Raw genomic sequence first — 23,474 nt, 5'->3', positions numbered from 1 at the left:
AGAGGAAATGGCGGAGTCATCAAGGGATACAACACAGCTAATTAGACATTGTGCACGCATCCACGTGCGGGGAGGGGAGAGGTGGGAGTGAAGCGAGATGGAGCGAGAAGTAGTGCATTAAAAAAACATAGGAAAATTGGTTTTTTTTTCCCCCTTTTGAAAGTTTTTTTTGCTTTATTGATTGAATGGGTTCTGAAAGTTACTTCAGAAACCACTATTGAATATGTGGCATATTCTTTTGAAAGTTTTACTGACAGCATTCACTTTCCGAAAAGGGACAACTTGGGAAAACCTCAACCTTCATTACTGCCTGACATTTTCCCCATTCCACAAATCACCGTCTTGGTGAGTGTGAAATTAAAGTAATTTGAAGTTGCACACATAGCAAATGACCTACTGGTATAATAATGCTGTTTTTGACTTGGTCCTCCCTGGAGGAAAGCTGTTAGTAGGTTTGACTGATTAGGGCCTGAGGCCACTGGCTCTCAATTAGACTGAAGACAAAGCTTCAGCCCTTGCTGCTGGAAAATCAGAAGTAATGAATAAGTGATAAAGGTTTTAAAGACAACACCATTAGAGAGGCTGTTGGGAGGAGGTGGACTGCTTTTGTCTTGCAATTTGCAGAGTAGGTAATTTGAAGTCTAAAGGAATACAAGTGAAATGCTTTGGATTTCTTTTTTTTCCCCTTTCTGCTCCTTTACTCCTCTGCTTCTTTCTCTCTCCCTCTGGCTACCAGAGACAGAAATATTAACCTCATCTCCGCTGCACTCTCCTCATGTGACCTGGAAGTCATCTCTTTGTGAGGAGTGGTCAACTGCTCTGCCACTCAGGGCCTGGAGCCTCAGTGGAGTTCGTAATGCATTATGACTCCATCGCTCCAGGGTGGGAGGATCGAATAATATATTAAGATTATGTTGCGAGCTGTCACACGCCACTTGGGTTGAGAAGTACTATGCCAGCAGAAATTTCTGCAGAGTCATACTCTGGTAGGGTTTATTTATTTATTTTCAAAGGCCACCCAAGGCCTTGTTTGATTTTGTGTTGGATTCTGACCTGTTGCCAAAGATATCCACACCACTCATCCCCTGTATTGATGGCCATTAGCACGCACAGTGCCCACATTCGTCTGGCTCACAGTGTCACTGTGGGCCACATTGCCCACCGCCCCGCTCGCCTGCGTCCATCCCTGGGAGTGGAGGGGGCTCAGTCCTGTCACCTGAGTCATAAACTGTATGATGGACACTGAGGTATGCAGAGCAGATACAGATCCTCTGTTGGTTCAGCTGTTGTGACCCGTGCAGACAGGGTGGGCACAGCATGGCTCCGTCTCTGTTGTTGGAGGAGTTGTAAAGCTAGGTGAGACATTTACTTTTTGCAAGGAGTTTCTTGTGCCTCTTTAAGGCTACTTTAGAGTCATGGTGGTCCTTTAGCCGGGATAACTTTATTTAACTTGGTATTAATTAATATGCATTGCTTATTGGTAAATAAGCATCCAGCGTCAACGTCTAGAAGTTGTTGCATAGTTTATTCCATTCCATTGCAGAAGAAAAAGGGGGGAAAAAAAACCATGGTCTTCCCCTAAACAGTCCCATCTTTAACCTCCTGTTTTTCAAAGCCTTTGGTTGGTGGTTATGGTTTTGTCGGACGTGGTGGCTTGTCTGAGGTCAACCCACGTGTGCTGCTGACGGCACAGAGCCAGCTTTTTTCCACTGCTTCAAGCTCTAGACCTGGTTGTTTTCCGACCGAAAACTAATTAACAAAATAATTTTTTGCCCACACACATTGAACATAATGAGCCAGTGATGAGTTCCCAGGAGTCACAGTAATCAAATTCATTCTGTACATAGATAAACTGTATGACAACTCGGTTTATAAAATGAGCAGGATGGATTGCAGGAATGGAATCTACAAATAATTGAAAGGACTTAAAGGACACTTTTTTCTGATCCCTGTTCATTTCTGACCTTATTATAAAGAAACCAAAGGTTAAACTTCTGGTAATGAGTATAAGGTTGCCTTTCCCCTCACATGTCAGTACATGGTGTTTCTGGCTGCTCAGCTTCCCCTCTTTACTTGTTTTTATCAAGTGTGATGGTACCGGAGGCCTGGAGCTTTAGTTGAAGCAAACATCTCTGTGACCTGGGAGTGATGTTCTCAACAACCTCTGCACTCTCCCTAACCTGCCTCCATCATTTTAAGAAAACACCCCTGCCTTTGTCGGGAGGGGAAGAGGTGACAGTGAGCGAAGTGATGGGATGTTACAAGCTGCTTGTCAGTACGACTGTGAGAGAGATCTGTCTGTGACAGCTGGATAATGAACATCATGCTGTTTCTCTCTCTCTCTCTCTCTCTCTCTCTCTCTCTCTCAGCCATCACTTCACCTTTCCGCAGCCTCACCCATTCACTTGATGCAACGGTGACATCACCCTTGCATAATGGCATCCAGCCCTCCTTCCCGTTCCTCTTTGCTCTCATCAGCTGCTTGCCCTAATTAGATGAGGGTGATTTCAATAAAGTTACCGTCGTCCTCACTCCATTAGTTATATTAACACTCGGATTCCTGTCCTGGAGTCGTCCATCTATCCTGCGCCTTTCACCGGGGGGGCCAATCCTCTTCTTTTCATGGATCTGTGTAACCTAGTTACTGAGGCCCAGCAGGGGAGGCCAATCAATTAATGAACAAAGGAGCCCGCTCACTGAGCGAGCGGCGCGAGCCTGGGACTACAAACAGGGCGCTCCCAAAACATGGTCGCTGTCAGTTGAGTGCTCATCTGATGGATGTTGTTTTGCTTTGTTTTTTTGCTCATGTGTGAGTGTGTGTCTGTGAGTACTATTTGAGAAGAGAGTAAATTGATACTGCCGTCTTACCTGTTTGAATACTGCCAGCCAATGTTCAGGTGTCTCTTATTGACAACAAAGACTGAGAGACGGGGATGGATTTGGACATTTTTGGCAGGAAAGCACAAAACGCCTTCTAACACTGTTATGTCTCATCATGTCAATGGACTGTGGCATTTTCTGACACTGTGCTGAGAAAAGCTCAGAAATAAAACATTTTAGATATCGCTCAAACCTCTGCTTCCCTCAGACAAAATGTGAAGGTGAGCTAACAAATTAGATGTGCAGTCAAAGGTTAAACGTCCATGTCTGGTGGTTCTGATCAGTCTCCCCTAGCAACAGGCAGATTTAGACACACAGCCCTCCTCTTCTGTCCACCTGTTCTCTCTCACTATCTTTCACCACCTTCTCATCCTTCCCTTTTCTCAATACTTCTTTTCATCCTGACTTTTTTTTTTTCCACGCCTCACCTACCCCCCCCCCCCCCCCCCCCCCACCCCCCCCACATCCCTCAGGTCCACCCCTCATTCTCTCCTATCGTTCTTCTCTCCAGCCTCCCGGTCTCTCTGTCATCCCTTTTTCTTAATCCGGCTTTTCGTCCCCAGCGTTCCCCTCCCTGGAGTTTCCAGCTCCGTCTCCCTGTGTGTGAGATCAGGGAGCAGGCTGTTGTAACAAGCTGTTGAATAATGTAAGCACAGGGCTATAGGCCAGAGTTTCAGTTAACCCTCTGATCTCTGATCACACAGTGGGTGAGGCGGACACATCACGAATGACAGCTCGACAGCAGGAGAAAGCAGCCGAAGGCTTTTTCGCTTCTGTCTTCTTCCAAGCCTTACCTAAAGGCTAAAGTTCCCCCATCCGGTCTCATTGTAATGGCGTTTGTTAGCAGGAACACAGTGAGCGTCCCTAGCCTTTGTTATTCTAACATTGATGTATAATTAAAGGGTTAGAAAGGGCGATGCTGAATAATTGATACTGGAGCAAAGATGTCATGGCATCCTGAACCTTATCATACTCGGTATTTTTACTGGCAGCGCAGATAAAAGATTTACCAGTTTTCTTTCTTTCTGGTCGTCGAGTTCAGTCTGCGCTGACTCATTGTGGCGCTGTGCTCCCCTCTGACTGAGGTGCTATTATCATGATTTCATTCAGGTTTACATCACCTTTGTGTAAACCGCTACGCGTCAAAACACGAGGCCATGGGTCATAGAATAGTGGAATTAAATCCTCAGCAGCAGTCAAGTTGTACGTGTGTTACCAATTTGTATCAATTAAGTGACTGAGTCACGCATTTCCAGTCTCAAAAAAGGCGTAGCTGGCACAGAGGTCTCATTAACCCTTTGTGATCAATACAGACTTCCCTCTCCTTGAGTACTCCTAGTTAGCTCTAGAGTCTCATATCCTGAGGCTAGGGTGTATTGATCAGCCGGACTGATTAGAAGTTTCCCTTCAGGATTGTAGCGGGACTGGGGATGTTTTGGCAAGAGTAGAGAGGGAGCGGGTCTCCATGGCTGGATCAGCTTACTGCTTCCTAACCCCCCCCATCCCCCTCAACACACCTGTTACAGCCAGCAGGAGGGAAAAACACACCACCAATCTGCGTGTGTGTGTGTGTGTGTGTGTGTGTGTGTGTGTGTGTGTGTGTGTGTGTGTGTGTGTGTGTGTGTGTGTGTGTGGAGACGGCTGTTTGTGTGCTCAGGAGAGCAAATGGCTGAGAGGCGTATCAAATGAGAAATGTGTTACATAGGGTTTATGGTGACGGCGTGTGTCTGAACGCCATGGACTCTGGCAGCTGTTGGCCTGCTGTGGATGTTTGGCAGGAGACAGATTTTAGATTCTACATGGCCAACACACTACATGACAGTCTGCTTTTTAGATTGGGTGTTAGGACCCATATCAGAGCAGAGCCACGTGTACACACATGAAAACACATACATATAAACACACCATTAAAAAGTCAGACTCTCTCTCTCTCTGTGTGTGTGTGTGTGTGTGTGTGTGTCAGTGGCTCTGACAGGTTTTTTCTTGAACTGACAGGGAAAAGAATAGCTCTCTTTCCACATAAATACCCATACGCCTCTCTCTCTGTCTCTCTCTCTCTCTCTCTCTCTCTCTCTCCCTCTCCCCCTCTCCTGCAGTCCCGTCTCTAAATAAATAAAGAAAATATTGTTTTGATTTCAAAGGGTTGTGTTCCAGGACGTACACCACGCATGCAGCGCTGTGGAGGCTTGACCCTGTGCACAGGCTTCAGCTACCCTGTGTGTGTGTGTGTGTGTGGTCACGGTAGGATACACAGCTGTAGATGGGGCAGTGAAGAGGGGAAATGGGAAGAGCCAGCACAGTAAACAGAGCCCAGATAGACCTGTCAGCTCTGTGACACCCACACATGCCTCACCCTCTGGTCCAGGATGAGAGCAGAGGAGGGGGGGGGGGGGGCTCTACTGGGTACAGGTAGAGCGCCTCGGCGAGGGGATGAAATAGACAGTCTGGAGAAGTGGCAGCGTTGAGACTAAAGCTGTGAAAGGGATAACAGTGAGCTGTGGCAGAGCTGTGTTTATTTTGGGGAACATGAAGAGACTTAAGGGAGAGGAGATGGGGGCCTGGCAGAGACGAAGCCTCAAGTGTTCTCCCTCCTTTTGCCTTGCTCTATGTTTTATTGTTTTACTGCTTTGAATCACAATGGATAGAATTGAAAGCTTTGTAATGCTAATCAACAGATCCTTTATGTCAAATGCAATCTGCAAATTAACTTAAACTAAATACAAATATGAAACAAAAAATAGCATTTGAAGTGTTTATCCACTTGAAGTCAATATTTAGTAGTGGCTCCAGTCTGGCAGCAACTACAGGCCTATGCCTGTGGGGACAGGTCTCTATCGGTGCATGTAGTCCATTACAGAACTGCATGGGCTCTGTCAGGTTTCATAAACTGCAGGTTTAAAGGCCTGCAGCTAATTAGTTGTTGTGTTGAGGCCATCCCTGTGTAGTTTTTGGCCTATCTTTGGGCTTGATGTCTGACTAAAACCTAAATGTTCTCCCAAGTCACAGTTTTCTGTCAACCTGCAGCAGGTTTTCCCTAAGGTTTTTGCTGCATTTATCTTACCCTCTGCCTCCACCGCTCCTCTTTAGCCAACACCAAACGCAGCATTTAGTCTGATGGCCAAAAAGCTATATTTTGGTCTCACCACACTATAAAATCTACTTCAGCTTTGTTTCTGATTCTCCCACACGCCTTCTGGCAAACACTCGCTGAAATGTCATGTCAGTTTTTTTTTAACAGTGGCTTTCTCTTTGCCAGTCTGCTGTAAAACTGTGACTGGTGAATCACCCAGGCAACAGTTGTTGAACACACTGTCTTCCCATCTCTCAGCCATGAGACCCCGAGGAGTCTTCGGAGCTGCTGCAGGCCTCTTGGTGACCTTCAGTGCAGAGATGGTCAGTTTTTGACCGTAGCCGTGTCTCGGCACAGATTTAGTCCTTCCCGTGCTTAATTAACGCATAATTCAGTGTCCTTCTCCTTATGTTTTGCTCAGATTTGTCCTTGTCTTCATAATGTAGTTTTTGACAGGAAGCTGCCAGCTGTTATATCACCCAGATATGAATGTATTTAATATCAACTATGTACTTCACACCAGTCTTTGCATCGCCCATTCCATTTATTACGCAACCTCTGAAAAGTGGCTGCACTAGCTGCATGTCATCCAAACACTTGAGCAATCAGTCTTTTTTTTTTTTTTTTTTCATCTTACTTTCTGTTGAACCACCGTCATAACACAGAAAAAGAAACAGTCCGAGGGGGGTGCACACTGCCACGTTGGAAGACTGTGGCGTGTAGCAGAGCTTGGCTGCGGTTGTGTTTTTAAAAACCGCGACTGAAGCAGAAAGTAGGAGGGAGAAGAGGAAAGCTGGAGCAGAGCCTCACTTTCAAAAAACACACAGGATTTGTAATAGGATTCATGACTGGGGCTACAATTGGGAGTGTAATTATTGTTATTGCTAAAAGACAATCATGAGGCTGGCTACTTCTCTGCAGTTGGAGTTTTCACACATTTAGTCCCTGCAATTACCACAATGGGGGTGTGTGTCAAGTGTGTAGTGTTTGTTTATGTAAAACATAGTGTATACAGCCCTCCAGACAAATTTCCACTTCTATCCATTTATCTGTTGTTCCTGATTGTACTTTGAAAGCGAGTTGATGGTTATGAGCGTGTTTTCATGCAGGAGGAAAAATCCTATCTGTTTGATCTCACAGGCAAAAATATGGGCAGGAAAACAGAATCTCATCTCTTGTGTCAGCTATTCTTCCGCACCGTGATATTCCCATGGGGACGCATTTCTGCTGTGCGAATCACAGTCGGATCAGTGCGGGCTGTTTCTTATCTGGACATGAAAGAAGGGAAGATGGAGGAGGGAGGTGTAAAAGGGGAGGGGGGGGGGGGGCTCCCATGGGAATGATAACACCTGAAATTCACTGGGCGGCCTCTTGAATCTACCTCATCATCATTTCATGAGCAGGAATTGTACTTATCCCCATTACAGCCGAGGATACATCCACTGCTCAGTTGCTTTCCCTCAGTCTCTCCCAGACTGATTGAGTACATTAGACACTTATATTGTTTATGTGTGCGCCACAGCCCATGTTACAGCATGCCTGGGGATTTTATTATTAGTTTGATCGTTTTCTTTTATTCATCTGCGGTCACCACAAGCATTGCCGCTGTTTGATAGCATCTCTGGTTCACGTAAGGTCAGCAAATCTGTTATTGCTGTTCCGCTGCAGGTGTAAAAGCCTTAATAAAACTGTTGTGCTTTAGTCAGAGTTTCCAAGGAGCTCAGTATAGGTTTTCTCCTCTGAATAGGCAGTTGATTTGATCGGTGGACCTTGCAGCATGAAACTGCACTGACAAGTACTGTTATCTCTACTTGCCTCTTCCACTCAGAACCCCCTAACTCCCACTCACACATTCTCTCACACACACACACAAACACACACACACACACACACACACACACACACACACACACACACAGACGTGCCTCATCCACAAGGAGTATGACTTTCACCTCTGAGTGATGTCTATTGTCTGTATAAGGGGAGACCCATTACGAATCCGTAGTCCCAGCGGAGACATTGTGCTGCCCGCCGTGCTCCCTTGTCCTTCAGCAGAGGCCTGAGATGACGGTAGATAAACAATGGGAACAAACAGTCACTCCCCGCAGCATTGATCTGGCTCCCTCGCCCCTCCCTGCTCTCACCAACAACGCCACATTGATTCCACCTACACTCAATTTATATGAAAGCCCCCCCTGCCCCACCTCCCTTTCCCACCAGGACTGACAAAAATGATAAATGACCAACCCCTTCCTTCCTCTGCCACCACCTCCTTGTGCCTCACGTTGGCTGTCCGAGGCACTACAAGCCTATTTCTCCCCTCACAAATCCAATAGAGAGAGCTCCCCGATTGCTCAAGTGTACCTTTTTATTTTTTTTGCAGGTGGATGAGGGCTGGGGGGGGGGGGGGGTTTGTTTTCATTGCTTTACGTCCTTCCTATAATTTCCAGACATAAACATGTCTCTAGCGTAATTTCAGCCCTGCAGGACATCCATATGCATGATGTCAAAACATCAAAAAAGACAAATGGAGGAAATTATTATGTATTTCAGCGGCACACACTGTAGGATCTCCTCTCCTGTGGCTGCTGGCTAATAGTCTGCCATGTCACTCAAAGATGAAATCACATGCAGAGCAAAGTGGGGTCAGTTATTTCTCTTTATCAATGGCTTAATCAGTCCGTTCTCTCGTTATGTATCTGACTAATCTGTAGTCACATGAATCAGGTAGAAGTGAATTCCGACACCTGGGCTGTTGTCGTGTGTGGACAATAATGAGTTGACTGCATGTCTTAATGGATTTTGATCTTACTGCAGTATTTTCCATATGAATCTTTTCTTTTTCTATGTGCTGACTCTTCCTCAGCTGCTAATAAAGGTCTGCAGTATACAAATGATGTCTTCCATTTCTCAACAGTTTTTTTTTTTTTTTTTTTTTTTAAATCTACAGATCCAGTGTCCCCATGCCTGTAAATGGGGCACAGAGTGTCTATAAATAGATATACTGTGGTAGTGAGCTGAGGGTGGTTATCAGCAGGAGGGGGTGGGGGGGTTGCGTGCGCATGCTTTTTATGTGCTGCATGTGAGGTGGCCGAGGCTATTGATGAAGGCACAGGTTCCACTCTCGCCGCTCATCCCCACAGCCCAGGGGAGTAATGCTATTGAGGAAAGTCTCCATTTCACATCTTAGCTCCACCGGTCCCTAATGACCCTTCCTTGCTCAGTCTCCACCCCGCCACATTTCTCCCATGGCTCCCACAACTCATCCACACTGCTTTTCCCACTGTGAGGTAATCTATTTTACACTACCTGCCTCTCTCAGATCCCTCTGTCCCGATAGCTCCTGCTTGAGAGCCCAGATCTGAGGAGAACAGGAGGCTTGGGAGTGTGTCTTAAGATGAAAAAGACTAAGGGAGTGCCATGTATATTTTATTCTCTGGCCTCCATGTTTTTATTCATCTTGGTCCTAATCGTCTCCACATAATATGAATGTGTAATCATGCCATAATGCCTGTGCCTGCTCAGGTTATCCTCACAGAAGATGATATGTGTGTTGATGCGATCTGACATGATCCCTCTAATGGAAGTCTACGGGAGGGATCTCGCGCCGTCTGGTGCAGAATATACAGTACAGTGGTGGAGCAGAGATGCCCCAATTCTCTCTAATTGTCATTGAACACACTTTTTCTGTCTTCCCATTCTGTTCATAATTGCTCTTAGGAAAAGATTGCACTCCCTTGTCTGGATTTGAAGATGAGCCTCTGCCTCTTTGTCCCATTAGTCTGTCAACGAATAACATTGCAATCATTTCAATTATGACAGCACTGGGATTGAGGTCTTCAAGTGGGGCCTTGAGATGTAATTGGAGGGGCACGGGCAAACTGAGGGAAGGCATTTTTCTTCTGTGAAATTGCCTCAGTCTTGGGGACAGTAAATTGAGGTGCTGAAAAATGATGTGATAATTCAGCCGCATGGTTTGGTTGGGGAAATGGTCTGAAAGTCACTTTCTAGAGAATTAGGAGGCAAAACTACATTTCCCTCCCGAGTCCTCTGTCCTTCACGCAGTGGCATGAAATGAATTGATGAGACAGAGGGAGAGGGAAGTGTCGGTGTAAATGTTTGCAGCTAAAATGAAGCTGCCTGCTTGCGCATTCAGATTGGCTGAAGGGTAGGAGGCGGAAGCTGGAGTGAGGATACGCCACCGCGTTCCACGCTATTTCACGGCCTGAGCCTTTAATCGCAGCAGCCACAATGGATGCATAAAATGGAATTCAAATTTCAGATTGATTGATTCTGTATTGATGAATGCCAAGGCTGGCTTAAGGAAAAGGAAAAAAAAAGTAACCTCTTTCAGAAGGCGAGTCCTTGCTGCTCTCGTGTGCCTGTTTGTTGCTTTAGTTGTGGTTTCAAATATGAAAATTCTCGTTTTTTGACGTTTCATCTCTCAGAAGAAAAGCTAGGAGGCTGAATGCAAATGCAGAAATTCGCTGTAGCTTTGCTTGTTACTGCTTTCTGGTGGAGAGTTCCAGCACAGCAGTCACAACACCTCAAACTGGAGACTTTGAGTTTATCACCTCATGTTTTTAGTGAAGGCCTCTAAGTGAGCATCAAAACAAGGCAGGGAGTGAGGACACATGGCGTTTCAACCCCTCTCCGAAAACAATGTTCCACCCTCGCCTTCCCCGCTCTATTGTGTCTCGCTTCCTAATCCCCTCAAGGCATCTCACACAGTTACAGAGCTGGCATAAGCACATTTGGTACTGTTTGCAGTGTCGAGATTAACAGGATTACAGATTAGGGATTACACTGGCGTCATTCTTACCCATTTAACCTTGACCCATGCCCCCACTGAAGCAATTCAGACGGTCAGCCCAAACTTGTTTTTGTGTTTGTAAGACCTGAGTGTTTGCACAAAAGCTTAGCAATATTTGTTCAGGAATAAATACAAACAAAGCGTGTGTGTGTGTGTGTGTGTGTGTGTGTGTGTGTGTGTGTGTGTGTGTGTGTGTGTGTGTGTGTGTGTGTGTGTGTGTGTGTGTGTGTGTGTGTGTGTGTGTGTGTGTGTGTGTGTGTGTGTGTTGAGATGACTGGGATTGTAGATCTTCTAATGAGTCTCTTGGGTGTGTGTCCGCTGTGATCGAGCCACTTTGGTACATTCACATCAATACACAGACAAAGACAGAAAAGTGACAACAACAGTAGCCTTTTGATGAGTGTCCTATGGATTACACCCCCCCCCCCATTTCCTTCTGCACAGTTTCCATGCCTCTGAACACAACGTAACTGTGGCGTTTCCATGGAGAACGTGCTGTTGCCAAGGCCTTCGGTGATTGAACACAGAAGGTTGTCGTTTATTTCTGTCAGTCAGCGACGAGGGGATGCATCGGGGAGGGGGGGGGGGCAGTAGGGGGAGAAGGGGGCAGCGTTGAATCATCAGGGGCTCAGAGGGTCCAGCTCCCCTTTAAAAGTTTATTTGTCGAAGGGATCACCTACTGTTAGTCTGACTCTGTCTGACAGTGTTAATGTACTGACTCTCATCGCAAGCCCGAGGACACTTAGTGTTATTCACACTTTAAAAGAAGTGCAACCACAGTGTCAGGCTGGGAGGGGAAAGGGGAAAGGGGGGGGGCAGGACGTGCAAGGCTACATATGGCCATCCTTAGTGGTGTTTATCCAGAGAGTTGTTACAGCTGAGGACCAGGCTCCGTCCTCCTGTTCCTCATCGTCTCTCATTAATCTAGCAGTATGGTTCTGGCCTGCTTCCCGTGATGCAGAACGAGCAGGTTTGACTGACCACCCACCCTGAGGGAAAGCATTAGTCTGTCCCCTCGGCCGTCACCTGCTTTTGTTTATGCCGCCACTTCATTCTGTCACCATCATTCAGCTGCTATAAAATAATGAGGGAAAGATTTTAATTGATGTTTTCAAAGCCTTGAGATTGATGGTCGCCCTTGGGGTGAATTTCTCGCTCGTTTCTCTCACCAATCTGTTTTTCCTCAAGATTTTGTAGTTGATCATCCTGTCCTTTCCTCTGCTTTTGTCTCCCTTTCCACTTACATTTTTGAATATCGCCCTTTTTTTTTTTGCTCTTTGTCCTCCTATCGGTCTATCTGCCACCACCATTTAGGGAGATATTTAGTCCATGTGTGCAATTACAGAGCCTGAGCTCTTTCCATCATTGAGAATGAAAAGGTTGGCTCTCAGATACACATCAGTCTCCATCTGCCTCTCCTTTATGCATGAGTTAAGATACTGCCTCTCTGTGGCAGAGTGAAACACTCGAGGCCTCTGCTCATCTTTTGCCTGCTCTCTACCTTACGGATATGTCTGCTGGCTATACCTCTCATCAGCTTCCGCTAACATGAAATATTCATGTTCACTTTTCTTCCTCCTCTGCATTTTTGCATATATTATTTTGGAGGGAGGCGGACGGAGACGTTTGCGGTTGCACCTTGGCTTCTTCACATGGCACATAAAGTAGAAGACGCATTAGGTGAGATGAGCATGTGGACATTTGAGATCCATTAGCTATTATTCTGTTCCGTCGGTGCTATATCCTCATCTCCATTATCGCCTGATGTATTATACTCTCTATTTAGCCAGCCTGATCTCACTGCTTCACACTTGAGACCTTGAGCTTTCTCTTTATTTGTGTCAGCTCCTCTCTCCCTCCCCTCACTCAGGCCATAACCCACTTTCTCTCTCCCCTCTCTCTTCATTCCTTCAGTTGTAGCTCTCTGTAACACAGAGTGAAGGTCAACATTGGGAGGCAGTCATCACTGCTGTGAATTGGGCAAGAAATGAGCTTTTCCGTGCCCCTGCTCTGTTTGTGTTGTGTCACCACTTAATCTGCTCCCAAGCCATGTCAACAGTGTCATTAGAGTCATGCCACAGCTTGTTGTCTTTCTGCAGACGTTGGCCAAAGATAACATTGATCCCTACCAGGAAATAACTTCTTTCTTAAAGGGCGGAGCTTAGTGATATGTGTTTGACATGGTTTTGGCATTCGAAATAAAGTTGTTTACCTGTGTCAAGATGACAGGGAAACATAATGAATGTAAAGAGACATGTAAGCATGTTCTGATGCTCAACGTAGCGATCTCTGCTGTGCATGATGAGCTCTTTGTCACTTGTTCATTGTTATAAAGTTGAACAACAGAAAGACATGAACGTGAAGCAGCTTTAATCATCTGAAAATGAACGAACAAGTCTGATAATTGGTTAATTGTTTAAGTCGCTTGTCAAGGAACATTTCCAATGAATAATTGGTCTCAGCCTCTCAAATGTAATGAGTAGCTGCTCTTGTCTCTTTTTATTGTCTAAATACTTGTTTGTTGTTTGACTGTTGGTTTGGAGGAAAATAAAGCTTTGAGAAGACTGTCAATCTGGGCACCTTAACTCATGATGGGTGTTTTTTCTTTTTCTAACATTTTATGGGCTAAATAATAATCAGTTATTCAGTAATAATAATAGTTATTCATTAATAATAATAGTAGTAGCTCACATGCACATGCAGCTCCAGATTCTGCCAAAAGTCAACATATGATAATATTTAGAAAGTTATTGCACCAGCCCTAATAGCTAGAATTTGGTGACGAGAAACCTCATCATTGCAAGTTTTTATTTTTTTTATTTTCTAAGTGGTAACAGAAGCTCTTGGCCAAGAGACCTGAAAAAACAGTTGGGCCTCAGTGCGTAGTGTTAAAAGTTGTCTCCCTCGTCTTATTTTCTGCTTCACTGTTTCGAGCAGCAGTCACTTCCTGTGGCTAATCATACTTTGATATGTGGTGGCACGAACCCTGGCTCCCTCAGAAATGAACAAACAAGGTACCGGGGGGGGGGATCTTCAAGCGAGCAGGGCTGTTGGTTTTTGTCTGCTCTGCTGCGATACATTCTCTGAACGCCCACTGCTTTTTCACGGCCTCTCTTTACATTAGACTCTGCCTCCCTGTGAAGAGGAAACTTGGACACGACTCAGAGAAAAAGAAGTGTGATTTTCTTCCACTGCACTCGCAGGGAGATTTAAGGCATCCTGTTAAGCTGAGCTGGAAGGCCTAGAGGGGGCAGAGATACTCGCCAGAATGCTGACCCCGATTACATTAAAGGGACAGTTATGTGAGCCTGATTTTTTTTTTTTTTTTTTTTTTTTTTTTTTTTTTTCCCCTACCCTTGTAGCACTGTGTGTACACGAATGATAACTTCAGTGATCAAAGGATTAACTTTATGGAATCCTCTTAGAAATAATGTGTGGTATGATCTGAAGTTTGTCTCCTATCAGGCTGTGAAAAATCAATAATTTATTGATTGAAATGCTGTCAGACGGATGATAACGTGAATTCACTGTGCTGAGCATAGTGTAGCCACTCCTCTGTTTTTAATGTTACTCCCCTTTAATTAAACCCTGGTTTATGGTGTTACTAATAAACTCTTTGATGACATTATCAGATCTATTTTATGTCTGATTTGAGTCTGATGAGTCTTGATGGGTTTGGTGGTCACTGTTTAATGTCTCTGGGTTGAGAGGGTTGTGACTCTGCTCTAATGTGGTATCTAGGGTTTTATAAAGGGGGGTGTGCGCACCTTGATAGCTCTCCAGCTTAATGGACAGAGCATTTCCATGCAAGGATAATGATGCTCTCATTTTCTCCACCAGGCGTCCAAATGGAGAAATGATGTTTTTGTAAGTGACTAGCTCGCACCGTTCTCATGCTGAATGTTGTACTTTTCACACTTGGCTTGATGGAGACTGACTAAAGGGCTGGTATGTAACGATAGGTCTGCAGAGGGTTTGGAAAAGCATATAGAGTGTGATGAGGGGTTTTCTCCCAGAGTAAAGGATCCTATTGTTGCCAAGTCTTTCTGTCACTGTCATCCTCTCCTCTGCTCTTGGATCATTTCCCTTCCATCGGCGCGTTTTTCCCCCTTCCCCTGCGCTCCGTTTTGGTCTCGATACTGTGAGGATTTGAGGGAAATAGAAGGCGAGTGTCCCCGGGGTTGATGGCTTCACTTGTATGCAGTCACACATTCCTACTGGACGGAATTGGGAATTGGCTCGCCCCAAGGCTTTGTTGTCACTCACATTCTGCCTATTGATTGTGTGGAGGCTGCGTGAGCGGGTGATTTCTTTTTTTTTTTTTTTTTTTCTTCTTCTCTTCTTTCTGCCTGTGTGTGTGTTTATGTTTGTGAACACAGGGGTTAGGTGTGTGTGTGTGTGTGTGTGTGTGTGTGTGTGTGTGTGTGTGTGTGTGTGTGTGCGTGTGTGTAGGGGGGAAATTGGCAGCTCTTTGTATGTGTAGGTGAAGGCAAGGATTACTTTGGTGTGAACTTTTGGAGTGTTGGCACTGGCAGTATACACACATCTCCCACACACTGCTAAACCCACACAACAAAAGAATGTGATATGTCGTTTGTTCTATAGGAGCTGATGCTGCGCTTTCAGACTTTAACATGATTTTCTTTCTGTCATGCTGTTTTTCTAGGTCAGAAGATCCGATCCCGAGGGAATGGTGCTGGTGAGATGACCTGCGTGACCTCACTTTCCTCAAGATCATTCTCCAATCGGAAGAGTGGAGCGAAATCTAGTTGCTACATGGTTGGCAGGTTCACATGATGGACAGGTGATGGAGTCTTCCATCATCTTTCTCCGCCAGTGACTCGGCCTGCCACCCCTCCCCCTGAGGCATAAGTGTGTACCAGCGGTCCGAGGCCCCTTATTTCTCTGCCATGGTGACATAAGCAGTGCTGCAATATGAGGGAGAGCCAAAGTGAGACCACCTCATTTCTTTCTCCAGTAGCTGCTGCAGCTGCGACCTTATCGGCGTTTGTGTTTAGCTCCATAGCAAGACTGACTTTGTTGTGAGTAATCCCTGCTCACCATTTTCTACCCACACCGAGAGAAACTGCCCCCAAGGCGTGTTGCTGGGCCGGTGGGGCGGAGCGGTGTGGCGTGAGACGATGCTGGGATGCGTGACACGCCTCCGTCGGCTGGTCCGTCTCCTCCCCCTGCAGACCTCCCTCCTCCTCCTTTTCCTCTTCTGCACCGTCAGCGTCTTCATCTCTGCCTACTTCCTCTATGGCGTCAAGCGGGAGCTGGAGCCATCGGGAGGGGGCGTGTCCGGAGCCGAGGGTGCATCCGCAGACTCCGACGACCCGAGGGTCACTCCGTCCCGGCTGCTACCTCTGCGGAGCGTCTCAGGGGGCCCCGGGGTGGATCCCGGAGGGGCCAGAACAGATCCTGTGGTTCTGGTGTTTGTGGAAAGCCAGTATTCTCAATTGGGTCAGGAGATTGTGGCCATTTTGGAGTCTGGCCGGTTCAGGTACCGGACTGAGATCTCTCCCGGTAAGGGGGACATGCCCACATTGACAGACAAAGAGCGAGGGCGTTTCACACTGGTGATTTATGAGAACATTCTCAAGTATGTGAACTTGGACGCCTGGAACCGAGAGCTGCTGGACAAATACTGTGTGGAATATGGAGTGGGCATCATTGGCTTCTTCAAGGTTAGGACAACAGCACACTCCCTCTCCCTCCTCTCCCTCCTCTCCCTCCTCTCACTCACACCTTCTGCCCTGTCCATCTGGCTGCAGCGTCTCTAAGGAGATAGGATTCACAGGGTTGGACCTGCCTGGTTCAATATCACTCAGTCCCACTGCAGTTTCTCTTATGTTCTATCTCTCTCTTGTTTTTCTTTATTCTGCAATCTGGCCTCCTTCACTCTTCCTGCCCAGTCTCTTGTTTCTCTTTCCTCATTTTCTCTCCTTTGTTTTATTTTCTCTGGATATTTAGTCCACTCTACTTCCTTCTCCTTCTATATTTCTCTTACTGTCTCTCTCATTCTCTCTCCCTCTCTCTCTCTCTCTCTCTCTCTCTCTCTCTCTCTCTCTCTCCCTCCCAGAAATCCTTAGCTGAGCCTGTTTGCCCAAGGCCAGTTTTCAGGTCTTATGGTTTTAATCACCATCTCTGAGCCATGAAAAGAATATAGAAAGATATGTGGACTGGTGGTGCAGAGGTGTTCGGCAGTGTAGGTGAAGGTCAGGAAATCCTGGTGGGATTTACCATCTATTGGGAGAGGAGGAAATAGAGTGAGGGCATGCATCCTAATGACCTGGACACACAGCAGAGCTCTGCTGTCTGAACCAAACTGTTCGCAGTGGATCCGGACTGCTATGCAGTCAGTTTGCAGTTTATTAGGTACGCCTAGCTAAAGCTAATGCAGTCTAATTCAGCAGGAAAGTGCACTTTTCAAACTGTTTTATAGAGGTGTTGATTCGACTGTGTTGTAAGTTTGGAGGATTGTGGTGCTGTTCAGCTATGTTACATTATGCTGACTGGTGTTTTTACTACTTTGCCCACCCCATTAATGTCAGTAGAGGTAGGCTGAAGATGACATAACATAACAATTAGCACAACAGCTTACATACTACAGAGTTCTGTAATGACTTTTAGCAACCAAATGAACATGTATTAGTTCATACTAAGCGCATAGAACGTGAAATATTTCCTGATTAGCTGGATTATCAATGGTCTGTGGTCATTTTGTCACCTTCATTAAATGTCTAAAAAGTCTATTTGTGGCAAAGGAAAGAGTCATACATATTGGGCTTATGTAAGGTTAAAAGAAAAGGAAATAAACTCTATAAATTTACTTGATTTGGTTGATGATGATGATGATGATGATGATGACGATGATGATCATCATTAATATTAGTATTATTACTATATTTGAAAATACACAAATATGTTCTTATAGGATAATGAGGAAAGGAAGCCAGGGTTGGTATATGCTGTCACCAACACCCACACACAGTGGTGAAAGACCTGAGTGATAGAGCAAGAGAACGTAGGGCTATATATCTGTGGTCGTAGAGATGTGAGGGAGTCAGAGAATGAGAAATGTGGGAGGGAAAATTTCAATGAATAATCACCGAACCCTCAGTCTTTGAATTTTAGAGGGCACAGCGGGAGGTTATTCATTTTGACTTCAGTCTTGGAGCATGGCAGATTGAGCATAGCAGGTAGAAGCTGTCTCATGCCTTCACATCTGAGTAGGCCTGACATTCCTCATTTCACACATGATTGGAGAAATTGGGGAATTATATCCAATCCATTTCTGTCTTCATCACTCTGGTGTATGATGAATCTGTGTCATTTCTCTCTCTTGTTTCTGTCTCTCTGTTGACCAGGCCAATGAAAACAGTCTGCTCAGTGCGCAGCTGAAGGGCTTCCCCCTCTTTCTTCACTCTAACTTGGGATTGAAGGACTGCACAGTCAACCCCAAGTCCCCCCTACTCTTTATCACTCGATCTGGGCAGCCCCTGCCAGGTCCTCTTCCTGGGGATGACTGGACCGTTTTCCAGTCCAACCACTCTACATACGAGCCCGTGTTGCTGGCCAAGACCCAGTCGGCTGAGAGCGTTGCATCGATGGGGCAGAACGCTGCTCTGCTCCCGTCTGTGGTGCAGGACCTGGGGCTCCACGATGGCATCCAGAGGGTCCTGTTCGGTAACAACTTGGTCTTCTGGCTGCACAAGCTGGTGTTTGTGGATGCCGTGGCCTTTCTGACGGGGAAGAGGCTCTCGTTGTCCCTGGAGCGCTACATCCTGGTGGATATAGATGACATCTTTGTGGGCAAAGAGGGCACCCGCATGAAGGTGCCTGATGTGAAGGTGAGTTTGTGAGCAACTTTGCTTAAGCGTGTGAGGAAAGTCATCAGAATAGAAACTGAACCCGGCGTTTCCAACCCTTTGCATGGAAAATAAAAAACTGCCTCATACATGAGGTATCCTCTGCCAGTCACACAGAAAGCCCTTCTTCTCCCCGCTCCTCTTCTCTTTCTGAATGCGTTCGTCCCAGTAGGCCGCTCAAAGCTGACAGGCCCCACTGCTCACACTGTCACAGAAGCTCCACAGCAATGAATATTTCAGGGACCCAGACACATACAAAGAATGTTGAAAAGTTCCTTACATGCATCCCCTCAAGAGCAGAACAGACCCCCCCCCCCCCCCACCACCACACACACACACACACACACACACACACACACACACACACATGTGTAGGCAGGGGGTATAAGAAAAAGTTATGGAAGAAGCATCAAGGCCTCCTCACTGGCAGCGCAACAGCAAGCTTTTAGGAACAAATCACACCCTGACAAGACGGAGAAATCTGAGAGAGTGAGAGAGGGTGTGTGCTGTGAGTCTCATCCAGCGCGGAGATCAAATGAAACAAACACCCGAATCAGAGGAGAGCAAAATATCAAACAGAATGAAGGAGAGGAGTGAGGCAACTGGGAGTGGATGTTGGATGTTTACCGAAAGAAACTTGCAGAATGAAATATGTATGTGGGCACGCATTGCGCCGATGTGTTCACGCTTTCCTCATTAATGCACTGGTGCACCAGGATGAGCACGTCATGTATTGACCCACTCTTCTTTCCTCTCACCGGTTCAGGCCCTGCTGGAGACACAGAGGGAGCTGCGCACCCATGTGCCCAACTTCACCTTCAATCTGGGCTTCTCAGGGAAATTCTTTCATGCCGGTAAGATGTGGCCTGTGGAGAGAACCTCTGCAGCTGTTAACTCGAGCAGAGATTAGAACATGCACTAAACTGACAGAGATAGACAGAGATAACACACTCTGATGCTTAGACTCACGCTATTTTAATTTCTCCACTCCTTTTCTTTTTCTTCTTATCCTGATATATATATATATTTTTTTTTTTTCTGCTGCTGCTCATCTCCCAAATTCCTCACCTCCTTTCCTCATCACTGATCCCAATTCACCTTTTGTTTCTTCTTTGTCCATTCTTATCTCCTTCATTTCCTCTTCACCCTTCACGCCTGTTTTTTTTCCTGTTAACCTCCTTCGACTTCCATCTCCTCCCTCCCTTCCCCTCTGACCATCAACCCTCTTCGTCACGTCCAGGCTCTGATGAGGAGGACCTCGGAGACGACCTGCTGCTTTCCTACGTGAAGGAGTTTTGGTGGTTTCCTCACATGTGGAGCCACATGCAGCCTCATCTATTCCACAATCAGTCCGTGCTGGCCGAGCAGATGTTGCTCAACAAGAAATTTGCCATGGTGAGTCGCAGGGGCAGAAGGTCAGATCACAGCTTTTGGCGAGCACGGTGACCAGAGCTATTGTTTTTTTTTATCCTATTGTCCTTGTGCTCAGTTCGATTTCAGTCTGGGTCGACTCGGTAACATCAAGTGTGATCTAATACTACGGCAAACACAGCTGCTGTGTCAGAAACAGAGGAGCAGTAGGTATTCCTCTTTACATCACAGCCAAACAAATTCATATGGTTTAATGATGAAGTCAGTCAATATGAAGCCGCCAGAGACCTGATTTCATGCTGTTCGTAGTGTGAGCCGTTTTCCACACAACGGCAGGTCACAGTGGAGATGGTTACTTTGCTGAGGAGTTGGAGGTGTGTTGTCTGTCGCCTGCAGCTCCTTATCGAACGGCTCACTGTGGCTGCTCCATCTCGTTCAGTTACTCACTTGCACAAATTAAAAATGATACACTGAACATTGCAGCAGTGCAGAGAAAATGACCGTGGTTTGGTTTCTTTTTTGGATGCATTTTTGATAAATGATCCCTATCAGCCCCGGTGGTGGCAGTGCATTTCCTTCACAGTAAGAGCCAGTTGAACGCTGTGAAGCAGCTCTGACACGGTGTAAAGACCAGTGAGGCTGATATCAGCGAGATAAAATTACACACGGTTTCATGCTGCATTGTTTTCTAATGGTTCCCTCATGCTTAAGGAGGAATGGGAATCCAGCATGGGAGTGGTGGACTCTGCCGCTGCTAATAAAAACTGTTATAATTACTGAATGTTAAGCGGTTGTTGCAGTTATAAATTGTTTCACTGCCGTGAAAATCTTAAGTGCTGTAACTTTAACACTGAGGAACTTAACCGGTTTTGATGGACCTTGCTTTTGGTGCCTTTCAATTCTCTCTTCATCTTATCTCTAAACTATCACTCATGTATTTTCATCCTCCAGGAGCATGGGATCCCCACTAACATGGGCTATGCGGTGGCGCCTCATCACTCAGGCGTCTACCCTGTCCACATACAGCTGTACGACGCCTGGAAGAAGGTGTGGGGCATCAAGGTGACCAGCACAGAGGAGTACCCACACCTGAAGCCTGCTCGCTTCCGGCGAGGTTTCATCCACAGCGGCATTAGCGTAAGACCACTTCTCATTCACCCAGGCATCCATAAGGCCTCATTATCTTGTTAACTCTGGCCTGTTGCTCTCCCTCATCTTGGCTTCTCAACATCCATTACCTTCTCTGCCAGTAATCCCTTTCAGTGTTGTCTTCCCATCTACATATGTTATCCTTGATTCATTATTTCTCCATCTCCACCTCCTCCAGTTCTTTTGTATTTATTCTCCTCTCAAGGCCAGCAGTTACTCTCCGTGCTGCATTTGTCCATCGTCCTTTATTCCTCTTCCGCTCTGGCTTTTCTGAAGTCTTGTCCGCAAAGATGCTGAGCAGAATCTTATTTTCACTTCTTAGGCGACAGAAGTCCTGAGAAAGCCAATCATCTCATTAGTGTGGCGGGGCTGTTGTATTCTTCTACAGCGTGGGAGATGATAATGTAGTCGAGTGAACCCCTCTTGCATGAGACACCTTTCCCGAACAGGCCTCAGCACCATAACAATGACTGACTTCTCTGGCAGCAGTAGAGCACATGTCTGCATACAACCAATCAGTGACATGTCAACAAAAATGACTGAACTTTATTCAGCTTCAGGGCGCTAGCAGGTGCTGAATAACACAGACCAAAATTAAAGTTGAATAGATTACATTCATGAGGTTCAAAAGGAGGAAAAATTCTTATCCATTTCTTTCACAGGTTGACCTTCAGGACTGATAGGAAACAGTGCAGCCTCAGTCCACTTCCTTTGTAGTGTTGGCATTCAGTCGGCCTGTGTGGTTTCAGCGCTCTGTTCCTGTCCTTGAGATAGTGCAGTCTGAATGGACAGTTTTCACTGCTTACTGATGATTGATATTCAGTTCCACAGACACTCCAAACTGTAAACGCATTTCCATGAATTTCCATATAGACTCAGAGTGAATAAGAGGTTTGCTTTGGCTAGATGAGCTGCATAATATGAATGTTATTGAAAGCAAACAATGTGTGGAGTAACTGCCTGGAGCACTGACAGCTCCGCTCCACTCTCAGCAGAGGTCTGATGTGTCTGTGTGTTTATTTGTGAATACATTTCTTTGTGATTTCTTTTTCTTTTTTTTTTTTTTAAATTTTGGTTTGGTGAATCTGTGCTTGTCTATATCACAGGTGCTGCCTAGGCAGACATGCGGCCTTTTCACGCACACAATCTTCTATAAAGACTACCCCGGCAGTCCGAATGAACTGGACAAACTCATCAATGGAGGAGAGCTCTTCCTCACTGTTCTGCTGAACCCTGTGAGTCAAATACATAAACATGCAGAGCAGCTTTTGTCTTGCACACTTGGAAACCCATTTAGCTGGTGGTGTAAATTGAAATTTAAATGAGGAACGGGACAATGGCTCGTCAGTGACTCATGCAGTGATGTCTGCATTGTACTTCCTCTTTTTATACTATTATAAAAGCTTCTTTTATTGGAACTGAAGATGCATTCCTCTTTGGCAAGATTTTATGTTGTCAGATGATTAAAAAAGGTTATTTTTATTATTACCAAAAGTGCAACAAATGTCACCCTGCAGATAATTGCATTCTTGTCTATGTTTGACTTTCTTTTTGATAATAATGTTTTTAGTGGCTTATTAAGGACAAGGACACTGCCCCAATGCCGATACAAATTTACAATTTATTATAGTCAAATTTTAGGGTCATAAGTGACAATTATTTTCATCACTTGATAATCTGCCTATTATTTTGTACTTGGTTGATCAATTAACTGTTTAGTCTGTAAAATGTCAGAATATAGCAAAACATATTCATTATAATTCCCCAGATCCCAAGGTGAACATCTTCCAATGACTTGTTTTATCTGTCCAACAGTTTAAAAAAAGGAAAAGATAAGCCAGACAAGACAAGATAATCGAAAGATATCACATTTACTGTGATGTGTGACAAATAAAAGAATCAGATTCTCACATTTGAGAACCTGGAACCTGTTGATCTGCTAATCAGCTGATTGACAAATTGTTTCAGGTCTAGAAAAGTTCATATCATGTCACATATAAACACTAATAAAGTACAGTGTGTATCATTTATCCCCAATGTAGACCATTCTATCTCTGCTTGTTCCTCCCATCCACAGATTAGTATCTTCATGACCCACCTGTCCAACTATGGGAACGATCGCCTGGGCCTGTACACCTTTAAAAGCCTGGTGATGTTCGTCCAGACTTGGACCAATTTGAAGATGCAGACCCTGCCGCCTATTCAGCTGGCTCAGAAGTACTTCAGCCTATTCCCCTCTGAGAGGGATCCCCTCTGGCAGGTGAGAAGACGACCCTGATGATGACCTAATTTATTTATATATTTATATTTGTATGTTTTT

General features: G+C 45.5%; 1 protein-coding gene across 1 annotated transcript in view; it reads left to right on the top strand.

Moving 5' to 3' along the window:
- Positions 1–23,474, top strand: part of ndst1a (N-deacetylase/N-sulfotransferase (heparan glucosaminyl) 1a) — a 38,699-nt gene that overhangs the window by 11,275 nt on the left and 3,950 nt on the right. The window contains exons 2-8 of the mRNA XM_071457146.1: positions 15,430–16,450; positions 18,134–18,616; positions 19,401–19,488; positions 19,875–20,029; positions 20,957–21,142; positions 22,261–22,389; positions 23,232–23,414. Of these exons, the coding sequence (XP_071313247.1) occupies positions 15,905–16,450; positions 18,134–18,616; positions 19,401–19,488; positions 19,875–20,029; positions 20,957–21,142; positions 22,261–22,389; positions 23,232–23,414 (1,770 nt within the window). The 5' untranslated portion in view covers positions 15,430–15,904. The remainder of the gene's footprint in view (positions 1–15,429; positions 16,451–18,133; positions 18,617–19,400; positions 19,489–19,874; positions 20,030–20,956; positions 21,143–22,260; positions 22,390–23,231; positions 23,415–23,474) is intronic.

Source organism: Trachinotus anak, unplaced genomic scaffold (genome assembly GCF_046630095.1).
Source record: "Trachinotus anak isolate AG129_WGS33_773 ecotype Australia unplaced genomic scaffold, CSIRO_AGI_Tana_v1 ptg000021l, whole genome shotgun sequence".
Lineage (NCBI taxonomy): Eukaryota > Metazoa > Chordata > Actinopteri > Carangiformes > Carangidae > Trachinotus > Trachinotus anak.
The sequence above is the reverse complement of the archived record's forward strand: the minus strand, read 5'-3'. Positions and strand labels throughout refer to the sequence as shown.